At 42.9% G+C, this 23,799-nt stretch overlaps 2 protein-coding genes across 7 annotated transcripts; one reads left to right on the forward strand and one right to left on the reverse strand.

Annotated features, from left to right (window-relative positions):
• Window positions 1-846: 846 nt before the first annotated feature.
• On the reverse strand, window positions 847-17,213 carry HAUS2 (HAUS augmin like complex subunit 2). Of its 3 annotated transcripts, XM_084776366.1 has the most exons (6): window positions 17,074-17,213; window positions 12,567-12,659; window positions 11,510-11,579; window positions 8,305-8,437; window positions 6,184-6,292; window positions 847-3,432 (listed from the first exon to the last, which is right to left on the reverse strand). In XM_084776366.1, exons 1-6 carry the CDS (start codon window positions 17,164-17,166, stop codon window positions 3,226-3,228), a joined length of 705 nt encoding a protein of 234 aa, XP_084632492.1. In that variant the 5' UTR covers window positions 17,167-17,213; the 3' UTR covers window positions 847-3,225. The 3 variants fall into 3 exon arrangements, with proteins under 3 accessions (XP_084632492.1, XP_084632494.1, XP_084632493.1); XM_084776368.1 differs by lacking the exons at window positions 11,510-11,579; window positions 12,567-12,659 and having other exon boundaries at window positions 17,074-17,188; XM_084776367.1 differs by lacking the exons at window positions 11,510-11,579; window positions 17,074-17,213.
• LRRC57 (leucine rich repeat containing 57) lies at window positions 17,153-22,464 on the forward strand. Of its 4 annotated transcripts, none has more exons than XM_084776363.1 (6): window positions 17,153-17,286; window positions 17,596-17,701; window positions 17,813-17,951; window positions 18,533-18,801; window positions 20,735-20,920; window positions 21,414-22,464. In XM_084776363.1, the coding sequence occupies exons 1-6, from the start codon at window positions 17,234-17,236 to the stop codon at window positions 21,453-21,455; spliced, it is 795 nt and encodes a 264-aa protein (XP_084632489.1). In that variant the 5' UTR covers window positions 17,153-17,233; the 3' UTR covers window positions 21,456-22,464. The 4 variants fall into 4 exon arrangements, with proteins under 4 accessions (XP_084632489.1, XP_084632488.1, XP_084632490.1 ...); XM_084776362.1 differs by having other exon boundaries at window positions 17,207-17,337; XM_084776364.1 differs by having other exon boundaries at window positions 17,210-17,344.
• The last annotated feature ends 1,335 nt before the right edge of the window (window positions 22,465-23,799 follow it).

Genomic DNA, 23,799 nt, shown 5'->3' on the forward strand with positions numbered 1-23,799 from the left:
AGAACCAGGCCAATGAGTCATCAAGGTTCCTTTTTCTTGTCCATTTGAAAGCAACATACTAGACAGCTGGTTTACAAGTTAGCTCTCTTGGGACCCCAGTCTCCTGGATGTGCTCTCCATTTATGCTGATTGCGATGAGAACTGCTGCTGAAGTGACACTCCTATTTTCAGGGTACAGAGTGTGACATAGTTGTAACATCATAATTTTAAAAATTATTTCACTCAAGACTAGGGATGTAGCTCAATTGGTCAAATGTATGCCTAGCATTCACAGAGCCATCATTTAAGCCCCTGGATGGCAGGAATTGGCACACTTGTTATCCCAGTATTAATAAGGGTCAGCAAATCCCAGTCCAGCCTGGGCTATATGAAACCCCATCTTAAACACAAAAACCAAGCCAGGTGGTGGTGGCGCATGCCTTGAATTGCAGCACTTGGAAGGCAGAGGCAGGCAGATCTCTGTGAGTTCAAGGCCAGGCTGGACTACAGAGTTCCAGGACAGCCAGAGCTGTTACACGGAGAAACCCTGTCTCAAACATTTGTTCAACGCATAGTGACATATTCCTGTGTTCCTAATACTTGGCAAGCTGAGGGCAGAGGATTGTTGACTCTAGCCTAGGCAAAATAAACTGATTCTCTCCCTCCTAGGTAACTCCTCTATAGACTGATTCACTCCATTTCTTGCTCTCAGTGACCACCCTAGCACAAAGTTAGATTTCTCTTTATGTTAGAATTTAGGCTTAACTTACCTTAAGCTTTTGTGAATCAGAAAGCTTGGATGCTTATATGTTATATATGTTAAGGTAAGAGTATTTTCTGTTACTTGGGATTCATAATGGAGGCACATTTAGTTGAAATTAGTTTATTTTTACATCTTGAGACATTAATAGAAAATAAAGATACAAAACCACAAAGAACATTAGTATTAGTGACATAATAATGAACATGTTTTCATATAAGTACACAAGAAATCATACAAGGAAGAGGTGAAATACAAATAAGGATTTTGCTGAGTTGTCCAGGTGATGTTCAAAATCTCAGCACCACTCTTGTATGGCACATTTGTAAAAACTATAGGCTTTTATAAAACAATGACCTGTTGTTTTAACAGGGCCTTTTCCCAGGCAGGGTGTGGGGTAAGGGGCCTGCTTCCTTGTGAGTATCTACTATCTTATCAAGCGAAGTCTTGTATTAAGAGTGTGATGAACAAGTTTGCTAAACTCCCATAATAAAGAACACAGCAGTATAGAAATCCTGATGCATACTTTCAAGTACTCTACTTTAAGTATACTAGTCTCTATCTTTCAAAAAGTTTGTTTACTTATTTACTGCATTATGCCTGGATGTATGTCTGTGTGAGGTTGTCAGATCTTGGAGTAAGACAGTTGTGAGCTGCCATGTAGGTGCTGGGAACTGAACCTGTGTCTTTAGGAAGAACAGTCAGTTCTCCTAACTCCTGAGCCATCTCTCCAGCTCACTAGTCTTTATCTTAAGAATAACCCTAATAAGTAAAGTCTATCAGTATTTTCCATTACAAACCTCTAAGCTTTAGCCAGACACGAAAGCACATGTCTGTGATTCCAGCACTTAGGATCTTGTGTTTGAGACCAGCCTGGGCTACAGAGTGAGTTCAAGTTCTGTCTTAGCTACATATAAGAAGCATCGAAACAAAAAATGCTAAATTTTTACCATAAGAACTCCCTTTTTCCTTTCATCTTTCTTTGCCTGCCCTGAGTCTACCAGCACACACCCTCAGCATGTGTTTCCAGGTACTTCTAAGAATACAGACAGGCTCAAGGATCTACTAAGAGGATTTATGAGATTTGATGTCACACTCAAAGCTGTGACTTAGTACAGTAACTGAACTGTGACATTTGTGAAATGTTCTCTAACCAAAATAGTTAGGGATACAGTGCTCTGGAATTTTGCCAGGGGCCAGTAACAAAGGTACTTTCTGCTTGGTATGTACCAACACCCTAGACTCTCAGAAGAAAGCAAGTGTCCCACACAAACCATGCTGGTCACAGCCCAGTTACACTGATCCCTTCTCATCCTATTATGTAAGTTTCTAGATGTGCCAGGAACCATCACCTTATCAAGTATTCAAAAGTCTGCTGTGTAGCTATTCTGCAATCTCACAGGAATAATCACCACAGATATTTTCAGATTCAGGAACAGTCTAATTCAAAAGGGTGTAAAAGGACATAATATAGAAACTGCTGTCTGAGGAATGTGCAACTCACTTTTTGGGTTTTTTAAAAAAATAATATTTATTTATTATTATTACATTTTATTTATTATTTTTACAGTGTTCTGCCCACATGTACGCCTGCCTGCCAGATCTCATTACAGATGGTTATGAGGCACCATGTAGTTGCTGGGAGTTGAACTCGGGACCTTTGGAAGAGCAAACAGTGAGTGCTCTTAACCTCTGAGCCATCTTTCCAGCCCCCAGGGTTTTTTTTTTTTTTTTAAAGGTAGGGTTTCTCTGTGTTATCTTGGCTGTCCTGAACTCACTTTGTAGACCAGGCTGGCTTCAGACTCACAGTGATCTACCTGCCTCTGCCTCCCAAATGCTGGGATTAAAGGCGTGCACCAACCACACTGGCTTTATTTGTTTGTTTGTAACAATGCACTTTTATCATACATATATTTAATGAATTTTTTTGCTTCACTGAAAAAAGTGAAAATATATGAAAAATGCTTTAAAAAAAAAAAAAAAAGACAGGGTTTCTTTGTAGCCTTGGCTGTCCTGAACTCACTTTATAGACCAGGCTGGCCTTGAACTCACAGTGATCTGCCTGCCTCTGCATCCCAAGTGCTAGGATTAAAGGCATGCGCCACCACGACCAGTGGTCAGTTGGATTGTAATGAACATAAAATTCTGGTACTCAGTGTTGTTCCCTCACTTGTCTCTTTTTATTACTCTCCATATATTACATCTATTTACTTATTTATTTTGTGTGTAGGCATATTCATATGATGGCGCTCGTGGGAGTCAGTGATCCGCTTCTGGTATGGGGCCCCAGGGGCTGACCTCAGGCTGTCAGGTTTGCAGCAGGAGCTTCTGCTTGCTGAGACATCTTTCTGGGCCGGGTACTTCAATATTAAGAAGGGTCTTTCAGGGTTGCTAGCAACAAAGCCTATCACTATCCCTAGATATTGTACTAACCTAGAGATGGACTTCCTTGACTATACATAATTAAGCAAAAGCAAAGATAGCAATCACTTGTCATTAACAGTTTGAGTATGAGCTTTAGACACAAAAGGCAATGAAGGTACTATTTCAAGTTCATGAAGATCATTTTCTTCAGTTAGTATCTTGGGGATACACAAGGAAATTTCCTTTTGTTGTTCTCGCCACCTCAGAATATTCTCTGCCAGTTCTTCTATCTTGTTCACCAAAATATCCATCTTGGCTAAAGCCTTGCTCTATTACATTTGAAATAAAAAAGAAAAAAAGAAAACTGTTATTGATTACCATTATGTCAGAAATAAATACATCAAAAATTAGCATCTGATCCTTTTCTAGTCCCTTACAGCAAAAATTCCTCAAAAACAGTGTCTCCACTCCCAACCCAACCTTACATATCTTCTGTGAGATCACTTCTCCTTTATCAATTTTGAACTCTATGCAAATAACCTCAGGCTTGTTCACTACATCTGGAATTTGTGCTAATCTTTCTACCTCAGCACCCCCTACAGGCATGTGTGTGCCACCAAAGTTGTCTTAAACTGATTCTAAAGGTGTAGGGTGATTGAAGTCAGCAATTCTCCAATTTTCTTTTCTTCTGGTAATGGGGATGTAGCAAAGGCCCTTCACATATTCAGTAAGACCACAGCAAGCTGGTCCTCGGCCCTGAAAGTCTGTGTTTTAACATACACCAGATGGTAATGATCCTCTCTGCACACACTTGGGAGTGGGAGGGCTCGATCTACTCTATCAAGATTTTCTCCACGAGCAAAGCATAGTTCTGACCAACCCACTCCTCTGTATTCTTCTTCTAAAGCTGAAAACAGACTGGAGTGATGGCTTAGCTGTTAAGAGCACACTGGCTGCTCTTCTAGAGGTCCCGAGTTTGATTCCCAGCACCTACATAGCAGCTCATAACTGTCCGTAGCTCTAGGCCCCAGGGGAATCTAACACCCTTTTCTGGGCTCTGAGAGCACCAGACACACACGTGGCACACAGGCACACATGCAAGCATTCATACACATGACATTAAAACAAAAATGAAAAACAAGGGGCTGGAGAGATTGAGTCAAAGGTTACGAGTACGTCCTGTTCTTCAAAAGGGCCCAAGTTGGTTTTAGCACCTATGCCAGATGGCTCACAATTGCATGTAACTCTAGCCCTAAGGAATCTGACACCTCAGGCACTTGTACTCACTTTTATGGGGCTGCGCGAGCGCACAGACAGACAGACAGACAGACAGACAGACAGACAGACACACACACACACACACACACACACTCTTAAAGTAAAAACAAAAGTGAAAACTACAATCCCACCCTTACCAACAACAAATGCAATGGCTCCCCCGCACTCAGAGAGTAACTAATCTTCTGAGAGACTGAATCAGGAGCACTGTCCAGTTCAAGACTTGCCTGAGCCATATAATGAATTCAAGGTCAGCCTGTGCTACAGAGTAAGAAGCTGCCTAAGTAAATTTGTTTGTTTGTTTGCTTTTTTGAGACAGGATTTCTCTGTATAACAGCTCTAGCTAAGGCAGAGGCAAGCGGATCGCTGTGAGTTTGAGGCCAGCCTAGTCTACAAAGCGAGTCCAGGACAATCAGGAGTACACAGAAAAATCCTGTCTCAAAAAACAAAAAAACAAAAAACAAACAAACAAACAAAAAACCAGCTCTAGCTATCCTAGAACTTAATTTATAGACTTGGCTGGCCTTGAACTCACAGAAATCCGCCTGCCTTTGCCTCCCAAGTGCTGGGATTAAAGGCGCATGCCACCTTTAGTCTATCTTTCAAGGTGTTTCATAATAAGCCATGGTACTTTAGGCATCAGCCAAAGTAGAAACGGCTTTCCCCAAAGCTATGTGTACTCTCTGTTCATATAACATTCACCACACTAGCCAGGCGTGGCAGCGCATACCTTTAATCCCAACACTTGGGAGACAGAGGCATGTATGTGGATTGCTGTGAGTTCAAGACCAGCCTGGTCTACAAAGCGAGTCCAGGACAGCTAAGATAACATAAAGTAAGTAAATGATTTAAATATGTATTTATTTTTATTTTATGTACATTGGTCTTCTGACTGCATGCATGTCTGTGTGAGGATGTCGGATCCCCTGGAAGAGCAGCCAGCGCTCTTAATTGCTGAGCCATCTCTCCAGCCCTAAAGTAACACTTTTTTTTTTGGTTTTTCAAGACAGGGTTTCTCTGGGTAGCCTTGGCTGTCCTGGACTCACTGTGTAGACCAGGCTGGCCTCGAACTCACAGTGATCCGCCTGCCTCTGCCTCCCAAGTGCTGGGATTAAAGGCGTGCGCCACCACACCCGGCTCAATTTTTTTTTTTTAAGTAATCATTTTTTAAAAAATGTTTCTTGCCAGGCGATGGTGGCACATGCCTTTAATTCCAGCACTCCTGAGGCAGAGGCAGGTGGATCACTCTGAGTTCGAGGCTAGCCTGGTCTACACAGTGAGTCCAGGATAGCCAAGGCTATACAGAGAAACCCTGTCTTGAAAAACCAAAAGCCAAACCAAATCAAACCAAACCAAAACAAAATAAGCCAAGCTAAGAAAGACAAACTCGGTAAATCTTGTCTACATTCTAGATTTGAACTGTGTGTGTGTCTGAATGTCATGAAATAAAAGGGAGACAGTGAAAGGAGAGGAAGAAATATTAAGGGATGAAAGAGAGTAAATAGAGTAATAGAAACATGCGGCCTCCAAACAACAGGGGGCACTAATCTGGAGGAAGGAAGGGGGCCAGAAGGGCTGGATGGAGATGAGGGAGGACAGCCGCAGAGAGAACACACTAGAACATCCATGTGAGACTGTCGGGATGAAATATACGCTCTGATTGGTAAGCTAGGAACCTAAGGCTAGGCTGAGCTACACAAGGCTATCTACAAAAGAAAATCAAAACCACGAAGTTAAATGGGAAGGTCACACAGTTGAGAGTCTAAGAACGAAGAACAGCTAGCTGTATTAATAATACTCACCATTTTCTTTACGTTTGCATCTAAATGAGGGATATTTCCAATTGTTTCAAGATGGATTTCCAATTTCTCAATGAAACTTACAGCCAATTCCAACAAAAGTACCATATGTCTGAAAGAGAGTGTGATGGTTTGAATGTAAATTCATCCCACAGGCTCCCTATCAGGCAGTGCTGTCTGGGGACTTACTGGAGCTTTGGGGCACCAGGACTAGTTGGTAGATGGAGACCACTAGATGTAGCGTACCTTGAACATGCTCTCCAATTCCTGACCCATTAAGATGTGAACAAGCCATGCTGCAAGCTCCTGCCACCACAGCGGAGCTGCCGCAGGCACAGTGCCTGCCCTATCGTGCTGGGTGTGCTGCCTCTAAGCTGTAAGCCAAAGCAAGCCTCTTCCCAGCTGAGCTGCTTCTGTTAGGTATTTTGTGACAGTGGTTAGAAAAGAAAAGTAACACAGGGAGAAAAAAGTTAACCTTTTTTCTTTAGTTGTTTTGTTTCTTTTCCTTTATATTTTCATTTTATTTCTATTTATTTATTTATGTTTGGTTTTTTGAGACAGGGTTTCTGTATAGCTCTGTCCTGGACTCACTTTGTAGACCAGGCTGGCCTCAAACTCAGAGATTCTCCTGCCTCTGCCTCCCAGAGTGTTGGGATTCAGGCATGCATCACCACGCCTGGCTTAAGTATTTTTCTTTATTTAGGACTGTTAATTTGAAATAAGCAAATATAATGAGCATCACTAACTTTCTAATGGAATTATCAGTTGTAAAAAGGTGCTTTTATTTAAAGTAAAACTTAGGTTGTCATCCAAACAGAAAAATGGAATGAGTCAAGCATCATGATATATATACCTTTAATCACAGTGCTTGAGAGGTAGAGGCAGGCAGATCTCTGAGTTCAAGGACAGCCTAGTCTACAGATCAAGTTCTAGAATAGCCAGAGCTTCACAGAGAAATTTTGCCTCAAAAGACCCAAAAAGTATAAATAAAAGTGGAAAGACACATAATTCATGATAACTGAAATCTAACCCAATGTAACTGGGTGTGTGGCATAGGAGACAGAGGCAGGAGGCTCTGTGACTTTGAGATTAGCCTGGTCTACATAGTGAGTTTTAGGCCAGCCAGGACTACATATTAAGCACTATCTAAAAAAAGGAAAAGAAACCAGGCACAGTGGCACACGCCTATAATCCCAGCACTCAGGGAGGCAAAGGCAGGTAGACTGCTGTGAGTTCAAGGCTGGTCTACAAATTGAGACCAGGACTGCCAAGGCTACACAGAGAAACCCTGTCTTGAAAAAACCAAGTAAGTAAATAAATAAATAAAATAGAAAAAGAAGAAGAGGAAGAGGAGGAAGAGGAGGAGGAAGAGAAGAAGAAGGAGAAGAAGAAGAAAACTTAGTTATTAATCACATAAAGCCACTTGGTTCAAATAACAGAGAAAACCCTAGGGAAAAATACTACATTGAAAAGTACTACAGTGGGGCTGGAGAGGTAGCTCAGTGGTTAAGAGCACTGCCTATTCTTCCAAAGGACCAGGGTTCAATTCCCAGCAACCACATGGCAGCTCACAACTGTCTGTAACTCCAAGATCTGACACCCTCACACCAAAGCACACATTAAAAAATTAAAAAAATAAAATAAAATAAAAGAATAAAACTGCAGTGGCACACGCCTTTAATCCCAGCACTCTTGGAGGTAGAGGCAGGTGGATCCCTGTGAGTTCAAGGCCAGCAGCCTTTACACAGAGAAACCCTGTCCTTGGGGGTGGGGGGAAAGCCTTTTGTGTTTTAAGAATTATAAATTATGATTTTGGTGACAAATATTAAATACTAACATGCAGTATGGTAGGTAAACCCTTTATTTTTATTTTTTTTGAGGCACGGTTTCTCCATGTAGTCATGAAACTCACTCTGTAAACCAGCCTGGCCCTTTCATTTTGCCAGTTATAATCACTCAGAAACAAAGGACACTTTCCAGTTTAATGCACCAACATTAGTAATGCTAATAAACACAACCAATAATACATTGCTTTTTGAATTATGCTGCAATATAGCTGCCAGTCTAAACAAGAGCTATCTTAAAAAGACATGCACAGTTCTCCATTTCTCTTCGTGGTCTAACCTGTGGTACACAGCTTCCACTGGCAAGTTCTCCTGGCACATGGGTCTCAGCAGTCTTTGCCTGATGGCCCGCTTCTCCTTTAGCACTGCTTCCAGATGGTTATTCATGCTTTGCAGAGTATCACACTTCTCAACTACATAAACCAGAGATGCCAACCACATTAGCAACAGCACAAATATGTTTCAGAGTTGTTAAGAATTTCCTCCTTGGGGACTGCAGGGTTATGGCCACTTGTTGCTCTTGCAGAGGACACATATAGACAACTCCCAACCATCTGTAATTCCTGTTCCAGGAGATCCTATGCAGACTTCTGTCCCCTATGGGCACTGTCCACATGCGCTGCACAGACATCCACGCAGGCAGAATACCCATACACATAAAATAAAGTAAAAATAACTAAAGTCAGCAATAATCTAAGGCTGGGTATAGTGGTACAAGCCATAGTCTGAGCACTGCTAAGGCTGAGACAAGAGGATCATTTGAGCTTACAAGTTAGATCTACTGTACGCAAAAGAGATCCTTATCTCATATGCTCATAACAAACAAATAAACCAAATAAATTAACCCCACAATCTCTGTAAACAGCTTTCTTACTTTTGCCCCTTTGGTAACATCAATTTTATCATAATTTTTTACTAACAACCAAACTCTAGCATTAAATTCTTTCCTGTGTTTTTTGTTTTGTTTTTGTTTTTGTTTTTTCGAGACAGGGTCTCTCTGTGTTAGCTTTGGCTGTCTTGGTCTCGCTTTGCAGATCAGGCTGGCCTTGAACTCACAGTGATCCTCTTTCCTGTGTTTTTCAAATCTATTTTTTATTCAGTTTTTAAATCCAGGGCCTATTTTCATATGATAATCATATTTTAACACTTAGTTTCCTCCCTCCCCAAAAAGAACGTATTTGAGAGTAGACTGTATACAGCATGACCTTTATTCTTTAGGAAAAAAATGTACAGTGTGTGTATGTGTGTGCTTGCAGGAGTGCTCACATGTGTGTGTGTGTATGTGTGTTTGCAAGAGTGCTCACATGTGTGCGTGTGCGTTTGCAGGAGTGCTCATATGTGTACCTTCACTTACGTGAAGGTCAGTGGACAACTCTCAGGAGTTGGCTCTTTCCTTCTGTGTGGATCTTAGGGATTAAACTAAGGCATAAGGCTTGAAGGCATGTGCCTTTACCTGCTTAGCCATCTAGCATGCCCATCATCTTGTATTCTTAAGACTTTATTCCAAGAACATTCTCTTATGTAACTACAGAACATTACCAAATTCAGAACTTTTTCTCAGGAAATTTATTCTTTTGGCTCTTTCTTTCTTTTTTTAGTATTTGGGGACTGAACCTAGGGCCTTATACATGCTAAACAAGAACTCAAAACATTTAACTACTATTGCCTTTCCCCCCAATATTTGTTTTAAAAGTTTAGAGATTATTAATTTATTTAATTCTGTGTACATGTGTGTAAGCATGTGTCACAGCGCTCGTGTGGAAGCCAGAGAACACTTTTGGTTAGTTCTCTCCTTTCACTCTGTGGGTCCCAGGATTTGAACTCAGGTCATCAGGCTTAATAGGAAATGCTTTTACCTACAAGGGTTTTTATACACTAAACTATCTAATTGGTCCTGTTCGTTTTGTTGCCTTTATTATTATTTGTATGTGGGAGTGGTTGCTTGCTTACATGCTACAGCACACATATCATGTGGACCCTGGGGACTAAACTCAAGGTCTCAGGGTTGGCAGCAAGGGCCTTTACCTGTTGAGATGCTTTCTCACCCCTGTTTGGTTTGGTTTTTTGAGACAGTTTCCAGTATTCCAATCTGACATCAAATTCATTAGGTAGTCAGGGATTATCCTGAACTCCCACTGCCTGTCTCTACTTTCCTAGTGCTAGGTTTAAGGTATGTACCACCATGCTGACTATGGATTAAATCCAGAGCCTCAAGTATGTTAAACAAGCACTCTACCAATTTCAGCTACTTTTACAGCGTGTTCAGAAAATTAAACATTCATCTCTTGTCTTTGAGAAGCTACTCTGGCTTAGGAACACTTGAGTGTCTTCCACAAGCATTTAGGCCGGGAGCTTAGTCTAACACTGTGGGTCTGGGAGGTGCTGCGGAGCTTTCAGGAGGAATGGGGAGCAATTACGTCAGTGAGGGCAACACCATGTGAAGAACTTAGTCCACCTCATTTTAAAGACTCTTTCCTGTTGAGTGTGGCAGCACATGACTTTAATTGAAATATTAAGCAGGCAGGTAGACCTCAGAGTTTAAGACCAGCCAGGTCTACATAGTGAGTTTCAGGCCAGCCAGAACTTCATAGTAAGAGCCTATCTCAAAACACAAACAAAACCCTTCCTGCTGCAGAGTGCTATTAGTTTACTACTTTTTAAATTTTATTTTTATGTGTATGGGTTATTTGTTTGCATGTATGTGCATCCGTATGTGCATGCCTGGTGCCCATGGACATAGACTCCTTGAGCTTGGGGTTACAGACAACTGTGAGCTACTGATTGGTGCTGGGATTTGAACCTGGGAACCCTGGAACACAGCTAGTGCTCTCAACCAATGAGCCAATGAGCCATCTCTCCAGCTCATTATTCTACTTCTTAAACTTTATTGGCTTCAGTTTCAAAAAAACAAACAAAAACTTAGTTCTGCCCAGCTTCTCATTACTGGTTAGTTCTCTTGGAACCAATGTCATAAAAGAGTGAGACTGACCCCTAAACCACTTCAGATTCTTGTCCTGCAATGTGATCTCTGTCTGTCTGTCTGTCTGCCTGCCTGCCCCCCATCCCCCCACACAGTCATCAAGAATTCCAGTGCTGGAATGGCATCAACCATGTGGACCTCACCACAGCTGAGCAAATGTGTACCTTGGACCTCTAAAAGTGTAAGGAAAATAAGCCTTCTTTCCTTGTACATTAGCCAGCCTCCGACATTTTGTTGTGGCAACATAAAAAGAGATTAATTGAGCAACTTTCTATATGCTATTTTCACTAGTCAAGTCAACTGGATTTGTTTCTGGCTAGATAAAGCTATATAGTAAGACCCTGCCTAAAAAACAAGACAAGCACAAAACCTTGAAAACATGTTAGTGATGGGGCCATATCTGAGAAAGATTATGACTTTAGAATTCTGCTGCCTGGTGCTTACATACTGGTGTAATTCGAGAGCAAGCTGAAATCCTAGTAATTATTCTCTTAAGTAAACTTACCCAAATAGGAAGGATGAATAAGATCTGCTGTATCCTTTTCTAGCATCAGAAGTTCAATTTCTAGGTTGTTCTACATGAAGAACAAAAGGAAACTGCATCTCACTACTCAGAAAGTATTCTGAAGTTAAAAGCTTAAAACACTGATAAAAAAATGGAGATACTACAGAGACATGGTAGAAGACACACAGACACATATTTCATGTATGTATACGTATTCCTTAAACGGGATGGAAGGATGGTGTATGTACAAGCCAGAAGTCACTGGAGCTTTTCACTTTGGTATCTTGCTTTCCTGTTACGACAACTAACTACTACAACGAGCACCTACCAGCCAAGCACTAGGCACTGCTTTAATTGCAAACAAATGCTATTCAAACCAATTACGAAGTATGACATTTTTCTGTTTTAGTTTTAGAGTTGATCATCGGGCCAGTTGGTGGTGGCCTACTCCTATAATTCCAGCACTCGGGAGGCAGAGGCAGGGGGATCTCTGTGAGTTTGAGGCCACCTGGTCTACGCAGTGAGTCCAGGACAGCCAAGGCTAAACAGAGAAACCCTGTTTCAGAAAAAAGAAAAAATAAATAAAAAATGAAAGAGTTGAGCATCAGGCTGGAGAGATGGCTCAGAGGTTAAGAGCATCATCTGCTCTTCCAAAGGTCCGGAGTTCAATTCCCAGCAACAACATGGTGGCTCACAACCATCTGTAATAAGATCCAGTGCCTTCTTGTGGCAAGCAGGTGTTCATGCGGGCAGATTACTGTATAAATAATAAATAAATCTTTTGTTTTGTTTTTTGAGACAGGGTTTCTCTGTGTAGTCTTGCCTGTCCTGGACTTGCTTTGTAGACCAGGCTGGCCTCAAACCCACAGCGATCCACCTGCCTCTGCCTCCCGAGTGTGTGCCACCACACCCAGCTCAATAAATAAATCTTAAAACCAAACAAACAAAAGAGTTGAGCATCAAACCTGGCCTAAGCACCCACATTTTCTCTGAACTGCATGCCAGCATACTACACAGTTTTCTAAATGGAGAAGAAGTGAAAAATTTATTAATTTACCTGGTAGATTTCAGCTTGGATATCTGAGATCTGCTGTAATCTGGAAAAGTCCACAAAGCATGGAGCCATTTTCTTAGATATATCTAACATCTCCTATTGATAAACGAACAGGCCAAGTATAGTATGTTACAAAAAGTATGCATATTAGAATAACATACACAAAGGACTAAAAACAACACAACATATTAAAACAGTAGAATACATATCTTCTGTTTCTATTTTATTTTATTTATTTAATTTTGGTTTTTCAAGACAGGGTTTCTCTGTGTAGCTTTGGTTGTCCTAGCCTCACTTTGTAGACCAGGCTGGCCTTGAACTCATAGCAATCTGCCTGCCTCTGCCTTCCAAGTGCTGGGATTAAAAGCATGCGCCGCCACACCAACCCTATTCTGTTTTATTTTATTTTGATAAGGTCTCATGTGGCTCAAGCTAGCCTTGAGCTTGCTATGTAGTCAAGGATGTACTTGAACTTCTAATCTTCACACTTCCACTCTCCAAGTGTACAGCATAACACCAGGTTTGTGTGTATATACACAAGACATAGATAGATAGATGGATAGATAGATAGATAGATAGATAGATAGATAGATAGATAGATAGACAGATAGATTCTGCACTAGTCAGACAGGAGAGTTAAAGAGAGATACAGCAGGAACAACCACCCTTACATCTTTCAAGTCCTTGATTGTGGCACTGATTTTCTATGATTCCTCCCATGTAATATTATCTTTAATTCACTATTTTTCCTGGTAGAGGCAATTCCAATGGCTTCCAGGCATTAAAACATAACAGCCCTCACTCCACAGGTCAGGGAACCAATATGGGAATTCTGCCAACTTCTAAGTCTATCTATCCCAAATACACATTCTGGAACTGGGGGAGTAACTACAGGATGAGTTTGGGGACTCGCTGGCCCTTACTGTGAGTTGGACTTCAGCCAGCTCACCTGACCTCCATTAAGTGTTTAATTTGGGGCTCAGGGGTCCATAGGCTTAGAACCTGTGGCCATCATGGCAGAGCACGGCAGTGGGCAGAGTAGCACTGGAGCAGCAGTTGAGAGAGCTTGGCTCTTGAGACACAAGCACGGGGCACAGACAGCTAACTGGGAATGGTGTGGGCCTTTGAAACCTCAAAGCCCAGACTCAGTGACAAACCTTCTCCACCAAGGCCACATTTCCTAATTTTTCCCAAGCAGGTGAAACCCTCCCACCAACGTGGGATCAAACATTCAAATCTGTGAGCCCAAGGAGGCCGCTCTCATTCAACCACCACAGCATGTATATGAATAAAACCAGCTACTCTGGAAAGGGAGATGGACACTAGGAAAAAAAACAATGTTCAACCTATCTATCAGCCAAAGTAGAGAAACAGCCCTGGAAAGACGGCTCAGCAGTTAATAGCATTTGTTGTTCTTGCAGAGGACGCAGTGTCAATCCCCAGCAACCACACGGTGGCTTTCTCCAGTTCCAGGGGATCCAGTGCCTTCTTCTGACCTCCATGGGCAACAGGCATACAAATGGTGCACATACATACATGCAGGCAAAACATTCATACATATAAAATAAGTATATCTAAAAAAAGCAAAAACAGTAAAGAAGCACTCAAACAGTGTCTCTAACAACCAACCCCTTCCTTTAGAGCCCTGGCTGTAACCTGGGGCCCTTGTAGTGGCCTGCTGTCAATCGTGACACTGTATCCCTCTATACTCTGTGTTACCGCTTCCCTCAGAATAACATTATTTTTCAATTCTTCTTCCTTCTTCTTCCTTCTCCTCCTTCTTGAGACAGGCTTCTCTGTGTAGTCTTGGCTGCTCCAAACTTGCTTTGTAGACTTGGCTGGCCTTGACCTAATAGAGATCTGCCTGCCTCTGCCTCCCTCAGTGCTGGGATTACAAGCATTCGCCACCACGCCTGGCTATTTTTCAGTTCAGTTAGATAAAAGGCCAAGGACCTAAATATTTCCAGCCCAGACCACAGTGCACTAGTAACATACTGGCTAGACTGGCTAGGCAGCAAGCTCACCTGTCCTGGCTCCTAGCTCTAGCATGTGTGCCACCACACTCTGCTTGTACATGGGTGTCTCTGGCTCCTAGCTCTAGCATGCGTGTCACCACACTCTGCTTGTACATGGGTGTCTCTGGCTCCTAGCTCTAGCATGCGTACCACCACACTCTGCTTGTACGAGGGTGCAGAGGCTCTCACTTCAGGCCTTCTTGACTGTGTGGTAGGCACTCTCTATGGATTGAACTACCTCCTGAGTCCCAGTTCCTGTTTTATGTGGTGTTGCAGATCAAACCCAAGGCTGTGTGTGCGCAAGGCAAGCACTCTATCAACTGAGCTACATCCCAACCCATTTACTTATTTTTTAGCGGAGAGGCCAGCACTCAGGCTGTTCTTCTGCAGCTCCTAACCTCAGTTCCCAGCAACCCAGGGTGGCTCACAACCATCTGTAATGGGATCTGATGCCCTCTTCTGGTGGCATGACGACAGAGCACTCATGTACATAAAATGCATAATAAAAGAAAAAAATTTTAAAAGGAGATACATTAATTAATAAAAAAAAAGTAAATGGCAGAAGGGAAAGTAGAATGTGAAATTAAAGACATTAAGCTTAAAGGAAGGAAACATATAAAAAGGAAGTTGAGGGAAGTTAGTTAATTCATCTGTAGAAATTAGTAATGCAGACTTGATGGAAGGTTTGGGTTTTTTGTTTGTTTGTTTGTTTTTTTAAATGCATAGAAGAGTCATTAGTGACTTCTGATATACCCTAAAGTGTTCACCTTTAATCCTAGCACTCGGGAGGCAGAGGCAGGTGGATCCCTGTGAGTTCCAGGCCAGCTTGATCTACAAAGTGAGTCCAGGAAAGCCAAGGCTACACAAGGAAACCCTGTTTCAAAAAACAAAACAAAAAACGAAAGAAAGAAACTGAGAATGCCAGATATGGTGACACAAGATTTGTCATCTAAGCACTGAAACAGGAAGATTGCTCAGATTCAAGGCTAGCCTAGGATATTGTGAGATCTCGTCACCATTAAAGTAAAAAGAAACACCTAAAAAGACCAAGAAATTCAATGAATATCACTCAGCAAGTTGGCAGAATTAGATCCCAGAACCCTCTCTTTTTTTATTTTATGTTTTTCATAGACAGGGTTTCTCTGTGTAGCCTTGGCTGTCCTGGACTCATTTTGTAGACCAGGCTGGCCTCGAACTCACAGAGACCCACCTGCCTCTGCCTCCCAAGTGCTGGGATTAAAGGTGTGCACCAACACACCCGGCGATGTATCATCTTTTAAAACGATTTGTGAACAGCCAAGGATGGTGATGCATTCCTGTTATCCCAGGGCTAGTGAATTACAAACCATCTAGGGCTACACAGCAAGACTCTGCAAGAAGGGTGACCTGTGATAAGATTATGTTGTGGAAGATTCTGGACTTTTTTTTTTTTTTTTTTTTTTTTGGAATACCCAGCATTGCTTAGAGTGGTTCAGGTGTCCTGGCTAACTAGCTTTCACAGGAGCTGGCACAGTACTCTACCGTTGAATCCTTTACTCTCCCTGTGCTTTTTTTTTTTTTTTTTTTTTTTTTTTTTTTTTTGCCTACCACGTTTAAAGTATTCTCGCTTTGCACAGTGCAGCTCTCTTGTCATAAAACTATTATTTCACTGGGCATGGTGGCGGACGCCTTTTGTCTCAGCACTTGGGAGAGAGAGGCAGGTGGATCTCTGTGAATTCAAGGCCAGCCTGGTCTACAGAGCAAGTCTAGGATAGATAGGGCTGTCACACAGAGAAATCCTGTCTCAAAAAACCAAAACAAACGAAAGAAACCCTACTATTTCATAGCTTAACACATTTGAGACTCAGCGTTCTTCTAGAAAGGGTTGACAGAGGATGCAAGTTTCTAAAGCATAAAAGGTACCCTGCGATGAGCTCAGGCCTTGTGGAACGGTGGGTTCTTGGGTACCTTTTTGGGTGGTTGTGGTTTTATGGTTTTTTTGAAAATGGGTTTCAACTGTGCAGCCCTGTCTGTCCTGGAACTAACTCTGTAGACCAGGCTGGCTTCAAACTGACAGTCAGGGCTCACCTAAGACCATCGGAAAACAGAGGTGTCTACATTACAATTCATACCAATAGCAAAGTTACAGTTATGAAGTAGCAACGAAAATGATTTTATAGCTGGAGGTCACTACAACATGAAGAACTTTTATTAAAGGGTCGCGGCTTTAGCACGGTTGAGAACAGAGGAAGTATCACTGGAAGAAATAAATAAATAAATAAAAATAAAAAGCAAGAGTACTGTTCCATCTCCGACAAACCGGGTGAGCTAACCTGCAGGCACTCAAAACAGAATACTGGCAACACTCCCCACCCCGTCCCTCACACTAAAAGGACCCACGGGAGAATGGTCAACAGCCCTCATTTGGCTCACTCCCGCCCCGCAGAGCCACGACCACCACCTCACAGCTGAATTTTGTCGCTACTTTAGTGACGCTCTCGCCGCCCCCAACGTACCTCGGTGACTATCCCTGAAGCCACCAAGCGGTTCAGCAGTAGCCCAGCGGCACTCGGCGCGGACGCGGAGTCCCACGGGTTGGCGGCAGCCATGGCTCCCAATCACCTCTGGAACTGGCGCGCGGAGTGAGGGACACACGGCGAACGGTCGCGCGGCTTGATGATGTCACAGGGCGTTCCTGCCCGGGCGGAAGCCCTGGGAGCGCGTCTCAGGCGAGCGCGGGTCCCCGGTGTTCCCTGGCGGAGCCTTCTCTGCACTGAGCGGTAGGAGGCGAGTCTGGAGCTCCCTGTTCCGGCAGCGGCTATCGGAGGCTCCCTGGCTCTTAGCTCGGCTGCCAAAGCAGCTGGACCTTGTAGTAGCGCGGTCTGCTCGCCTGCTTTCTCCTTGCCACTCTTGGGCTGGCCGCTGGGAAGTAGGGATAGGCAGAAGGTGACAACTGGGACCCGAGACCCAAACGGGAGGTTTACGCGATGGCTTGTGTGTCTAGACTGGGCGGTGACAGCTCCACTTCTTTCCCGCAGGGAATTGAGCCGCGGCCCTAGGATGGGAAACAGTGCCCTCCGCGCTCATGTGGAAACAGCGCAGAAAACTGGGGTCTTTCAGCTTAAAGACCGTGGTCTGACCGAGGTGAGACGTGAGGGGGGCCGAACCAGGAAAATAAAAGGGAGAGAGAGGGACGGCGGGGTGGTGAAGCCCATTGGTGCGGGATTTTTCCACGCTGTGAACTTCTTTCTCCAGTTCCCCTCAGAGTTGCAGAAGCTGACAAGCAATCTTAGGACCATCGATTTGTCCAACAACAAGATCGACAGCCTTCCGCCTCTACTAATAGGAAAGTTCACCCTGCTGAAGAGCCTCTCCCTGAACAACAACAAACTGAGTATGCCTTTTGTGCCTAAGCCGCTCTTGCTAGTGATCAGGTGTCGCGAAGGGTGGTTTTCCTCCTACAAAATGGTTTTGTTATGAAATCAGTTCAGGAGATGCGGGATGTATTGAATCCTTCTGCTTTTTACAATTAATCTACAAGCTTCCTTGGTAGCATAATTATTATTACTAGGTGTAAACAGTTATCTAATGGGGGGGGGCAAGGTGGAATGGGAGGATCTTCCAAACCTCCCCAGATTGTTGTTAGAATATACCTAAGTCCCTGTACAAAAGGAACCCATTATTCACGTGAACACTTTTCTGCATTTCAATGGCAAATGTGATACCTAAACATGACTTTTGAGAATTCCATGTAAGAAGCCTGGCGACTTAGGCCTGGAAGGAACCCCAGCTACTCAAGAGACAGAAAAAAAAAATCATAATTTCAAGGTCAGCCTAGACAACTTGACCTAGACGCTGTCTCAAAATTAGAAACAAAACCAAAATGAAACAGGCTGCCATACTGTCTTTTTTTTTTTTTTTTAATAAACTTCATTCGTTCTATCAGACTCAGGTTAATTTTTTTTTCTTCACCAGCTGTTCTACCCGATGAATTATGCAATCTGAAAAAACTAGAGACACTAAGTCTAAACAACAATCACCTGAGAGAGCTTCCGTCTACCTTTGGGCAGCTCTCGGCCCTGAAGACACTCAGCCTCTCTGGGAACCAGCTGGGAGCATTACCACCCCAACTCTGTAGCCTCCGGCATCTGGATGTAGTCGATCTCTCTAAAAACCAGATTCGGAGCATACTGGACTCGGTCGGCGAGCTGCAGGCCATCGAACTCAACCTCAACCAGAACCAGGTCTCTGCTTCATGTGTTTTGCCCTGCTCCCTGGTTTATGTTTGGGTTTTTATGGTCTTCTGATAATTTCCTGTTCCTTAAATAATAATCATGGAGTTGGGTTTCATAGGCTAAAAGATATGTCCTGTAAGATGAAGTTATTTTAATGCGCAGTGTCGTGGAGTGGGTTGATAGTGGCTGTGTTTGAGGAAGGCAGAACGGAGTAACAGGATGAGATAATTACAGAAACTACGTTCGTTCCCTTTCATACCCCCAATCATTTAGTGAGGAGCCATGTCGGAAATGACATAGTGTAGGAACAAGACACCAGACATGGTGGAGAAATCCCAAAGGGTTGGTTTTTCTGGAGACAAGCTATCACTGGACAACTTCGCATCTGAAATGGTCACTTTGTTTTGAAGCTTCTTTGTTAACATCTGTCTGGAGAAGCACTCTGCTCTAGACATGAGGCAGCGATGGAGACATTTGAGACGAGGTAGCCTTTAGTTTTTAGCCTCTATGCCCCCATATGTGTACAACTCAGTATATTAATAACTACACATAGTATTGCTGTTCTAGATTGTAGTTGATGTACTATTTGGTCTTTGAGGTGGGTTTTGTCTTTTCCCTGAGATTTTTAGGAAAAAACTGTCATTGGGTAAGCACCAAGTATTAGTTGATGACTTATTCCACACCCCTTGCTGCTGGGCCGTAGATGACCTTGGGAGTGTTTGATTCAATAAGCAAGAGGTCTAAGAATCTGTATTTTCAGTAAGATGACCAGGGCTAGACAACAACTGAAAGGTATAGCAATTGTATAGCTAGAGATTAGCAGACAGAACTGTTGATGCAAGTGAAATAGTTCTAAGAATGACTTTTTAAAAAGATTTATTTATAGCCAGGAGTGATGGTGCACGCCTTTAATCCTTGGGAGGCAGAGGCAGGTGGATTGCTATGATTTTGAGGCCAGTCTGGTCTACAAAGCAAGTCCAAGACAGCCAAAGCTACACAGAGAGACCCTGTATCGAAAAAAAATTATTTATTTAATGCCTATGGATATTTTTACATTACGTCTACACACCAGAAAAATGGCATCAGACAGTTGTGAGCTGCCATGCGGTTGCTGGGAATTGAACTCAGGACCTCTGGAAGAGTAGTGAGTGCTCAACCACTAAGCCATCTCTCCAGCCCCTAAGAATGATTTTTTTAAAGGTTGAGAATGTTAACTATGAAGCATTAGGGGTTTATTTCTGCTTGAAAATAATTCTTAAGAAATAAAAAGGGGCTAGGCAGTGATGGTGCGCATCTTTCATCCCAGCACTTGGGAGGCAGAGGCAGATGGATCTCTGTGAATTGGAGGCTGGCCTAGTCTTCTGAACAATTTCTAGGACAGCCAGTACAGCACAGAGAAACTCTGTCTTGAAAAAACAAACACAAAAAAATATTTTTTTACAAAAGAAAAAATAAAAAGGGATACCTTCCCCCCCCCCAAAAAAAATACAAGGAGAAATTCAAAAGAGAGAAAAAAATCAGTGTCATGCACAAGAGGGAGTCTCAAATAGATGGCTGGTCCTGTCCGATGCAGCAGTGCACGGAAGCATGGAACCGTGGCTTCGGCAACTGAGGGAGTGGTGGGTATCAAGTGTTCATGGGGCTCTTTCTGAGTGGCGACTCACTGCCATACTTAAACTTCCATGACTCTCATTATTTTCTGTAACAAATGCACAGTGCTTTTATTATTAGTTTTTATTTCTGAAAAGCTGCTGGTAACCTTCAAATGATTTGGAAGTGGAGGAGGAACAGAAGGTGTGTAACAGAGGCTTCTGTCATGAGTAGGTAGTGAGAAAAGGGAGGCGGGAAAAGAAAAACTAGGACACAGTCAAAACTTGTTTGTTTCAGTGTAGTAAAGTGGCCATTCTGTTCCTTGTCCTCTTCCTGCTTTGTTGTTCCACAGATCTCTCAGATCTCCGTGAAGATCTCCTGCTGTCCTCGCCTCAAAGTCCTCCGCCTGGAGGAGAACTGCCTGGAGCTCAGCATGCTTCCTCAGAGCATCCTTAGCGACTCCCAGATTTGCCTGCTTGCCGTGGAAGGCAATCTCTTCGAAATAAAGAAACTCCGAGAACTGGAGGGTTACGATAAGGTGTGGGTTTTACATTTCTAGTGTCTGTTTCAGGGATAAAAAATGCTGAGATAACTCGGGTGATGTCTATAGGTGGCATCTGACCGGTTCCTATTTTGGGAAAGTCCTAAGACTTGGCCAGACTATATTGTGCCAAGATGACTTTCTCTCAGTACTGCTTATCGCAAAGCATTTTTTGATGTTTCTTAGCACAATACATGAAAATTAATCTACTTTAATAATTAAGTAGATTTCTCCAGGTATGGTATCATGGCTTTAATCCCAGCACTTGGGAGGCAGAGGCAGAGGCAGGCAGATCTCAGTGAGTTCAAGACCAGTCAGGGCTGCATAGTGAGGCTCTAACTCAAAATGGGGGAAGTAGGGAGTAAATTTTTTATGAAATGGACCAAGGCAAATTAAAAGGAAAAAAAATGTATAAAAACCTAAGTTAAAAAGTATTCATGTACTGCTCATACCAAAATGCCATGTGTATATTTTTCTTTCATGCTTTTAGTACATGGAGCGGTTCACTGCCACCAAGAAGAAGTTTGCATGACGCTCTCCAGGGCCATGGGACCCATAAAGGACACGGACTTGGAACCTCTGTTGGAATCTGGCTGGGCCGAAGGCTCCTGGATGTTGGAGTTGCTCCAGACTACCCTTCACTTAATGACTTTGTTTCCTTTTGAGGACATCTCAGATAAGCTAAAGGAAAAGGACTTAGGAGTAGGAGATAGGAGGAGCCGTTCATTTTGAGCCATGGATAGGGCGATGGCCAGTGCTGACCTTCAAAACCATCCTGGTTGGGCTCTAAGAAGGCAGTCGGTAGTTGCTGTGGATGCGGTGAGGGAATGCTGCCTGGGGACAGAATGGCTCCACGCCACAGCTTGAGGTGTTGTTGAGTGGCAGAGGGCTCAGCTTTCATAAAGTCAGTTACCACATCACCTCTGTGTGACACTTTCTATTTTGTATGAGATTCTACTTTGTGGGTAAGTTGTATGGCTAAGGACGTATGCGTTTGTCCCAGTGGTCAGTTCAATGGCAGTGTTTACACGTGGAACGTGGATGTACATAGATATGCAGCTATCTTAGAGCTTTGTTAAGAGGAGCACCAACATAGCAGCCAGTGAGGAATGTTCCCCAAGGCTGCAGTAGCAATTTTTTTTTTAACTATTGCAGGTGCCTTATTGGTAGAGGGCTCTGAAGAGCTAAAACTATATGCAAAAATTGTAAAAATTTTTGTTTTGTAGACAGGTTTTTGCTATGTAGCCCAGGCTGGCCTCAGACTCAGTTTCCCCCACTCAATCCCCTGAAGTACTGGGATTACAGGCATGCACCACACTTAGCCTACTTGTTAGGTTTTAAATGAATTTTAATAATTAAGATTTTCCTGAAGCTTTGTTAAAAATCATATGTTATTTCTGGTAATTTCTCCCCTTTTGTATTTATAACTGTACTAAACAATTACCTTCAAGAAAATCATTGCTACAATATTTTAAAATAGCCTGTTTATCATGGTTATTCTCTGAATGAGAGACTATATTAAATAAAATATTTTTAATGAACTTTGCCTGAAAGCAATGCTAATCATTTGAAGAACGTTTAACCTCTTTAGCGGTCCTTTGTTCTCTGAAAGTAAACTGGGTACCATAAAAAACCCTGTCAGAAAAAAAGTAACCTGGGAAGATACTCCATATTTGTTTGACTTTATGGCAGTGATATCCTTCGATGTCACGCAGACATTTCTGAGGAACAGGAAATGTGAATGTACACAAAGAGGAGGATTCAGGTTGTTCCTGGTAAGAACATCGTGACGCTCGCTCTTGCTCGGACTGTGTTCTGAAGTCTGCTCTCTGAGCAGTTAGTGCCTCTCATCTAACGAACCTGAACTTATAACTAACTTACATGTGTTCATTTGTGTTCCCCACCTGGGAGAATGGATAAGCCGCACCTTTTCTCTGTTCTCATTGCATGACCGACCACACCAGATGCTGCTGCTCCAGACTGCCCTCTCTCACTTGGTCCGGCCCCATGGCTAAGCTCCTTCCCTGAATCTAAGCCGAATTAACTGCTCCCCCATCTGCTGATGAATACTTTGCACAGCCTGCATTTATCTCTTGCTACACAAAATGCTTGAGGCCAAAAACTACACAAAGTAAGGGGCTAGAGAGATCCAAGATTGCAGGGGACCCAGGTGGAGGGGTCCTCTTCTGGCCTCTGGAGGCACTAGGCAGGCTTAACAGCCACACACAAAATCCTTTAAAAAACAAACCAACAGCCGGGCATGGTGGTGCACACCTTTAATCCTAGCACTTGGGAGGCAGAGGGAGGCGGATCGCTATGAGTTCAAGGCCAGCCTGGTCTACAAAGTGAGTCCAGGACAGTCAAGGCTACACAGAGAAACCCTGTCTCAAAAAACAAAAAAAAAAAACAAACCCAAAAACCAACCAACCAACCAACCAAACCAAACCTACGCAGTATGCCTTAAGTTTTAGTTAAGTTTGGAGTCAGCTAGTACATGGAGTAAGGTCACAGGCTCTGTCCTTGGAGGGAACCAAGGTAGAGATCCAGTTTGTTACTTAAAAGCTTTCTGGGCAATTTATACTCATCTGTTAATATAAAGAATACTTCTCACTTTAGTATGCATTATAGTGGAAAGGTACATAAAAGTGACACAGCAGGGACTCAAGCAAGCCATTTATCTCATCTATGAAGAGGCAAAACCAGCAGCAACAAAAAAGACCAACCAATGACTTCAGGACAAGAAACCTGAATATCAATGAGAAATATAAATCAGATTAGCAACCTGATCAGGATAACTTAGACTTTTAATGAGAGCACCCAGGAAACCAGCATTCAAATAACTTGTTTTTTTCTTTGTATTCCATTTATGTGTCTGT

This window comes from Acomys minous (assembly GCF_964271855.1).
Source record: "Acomys minous genome assembly, chromosome: 3".
Taxonomy (NCBI): Eukaryota; Metazoa; Chordata; class Mammalia; order Rodentia; family Muridae; genus Acomys; species Acomys minous.

Coding starts and splice junctions, on each gene's coding strand:
- LRRC57 (XM_084776362.1), top strand. CDS start 17,234: ATGATGTCACAGGGCGTTCCTGCCCGGGCGGAAGCCCTGGGAGCGCGT. Junction 18,802..20,734: donor TCAACCTCAACCAGAACCAG/GTCTCTGCTTCA, acceptor GTTGTTCCACAG/ATCTCTCAGATCTCCGTGAA. Junction 20,921..21,413: donor AACTGGAGGGTTACGATAAG/GTGTGGGTTTTA, acceptor TCATGCTTTTAG/TACATGGAGCGGTTCACTGC.
- HAUS2 (XM_084776366.1), bottom strand. CDS start 17,166: ATGGCTGCCGCCAACCCGTGGGACTCCGCGTCCGCGCCGAGTGCCGCT. Junction 12,660..17,073: donor CTTCAGGGATAGTCACCGAG/GTACGTTGGGGG, acceptor GTTTATCAATAG/GAGATGTTAGATATATCTAA. Junction 11,580..12,566: donor TCCAAGCTGAAATCTACCAG/GTAAATTAATAA, acceptor TTCTTCATGTAG/AACAACCTAGAAATTGAACT.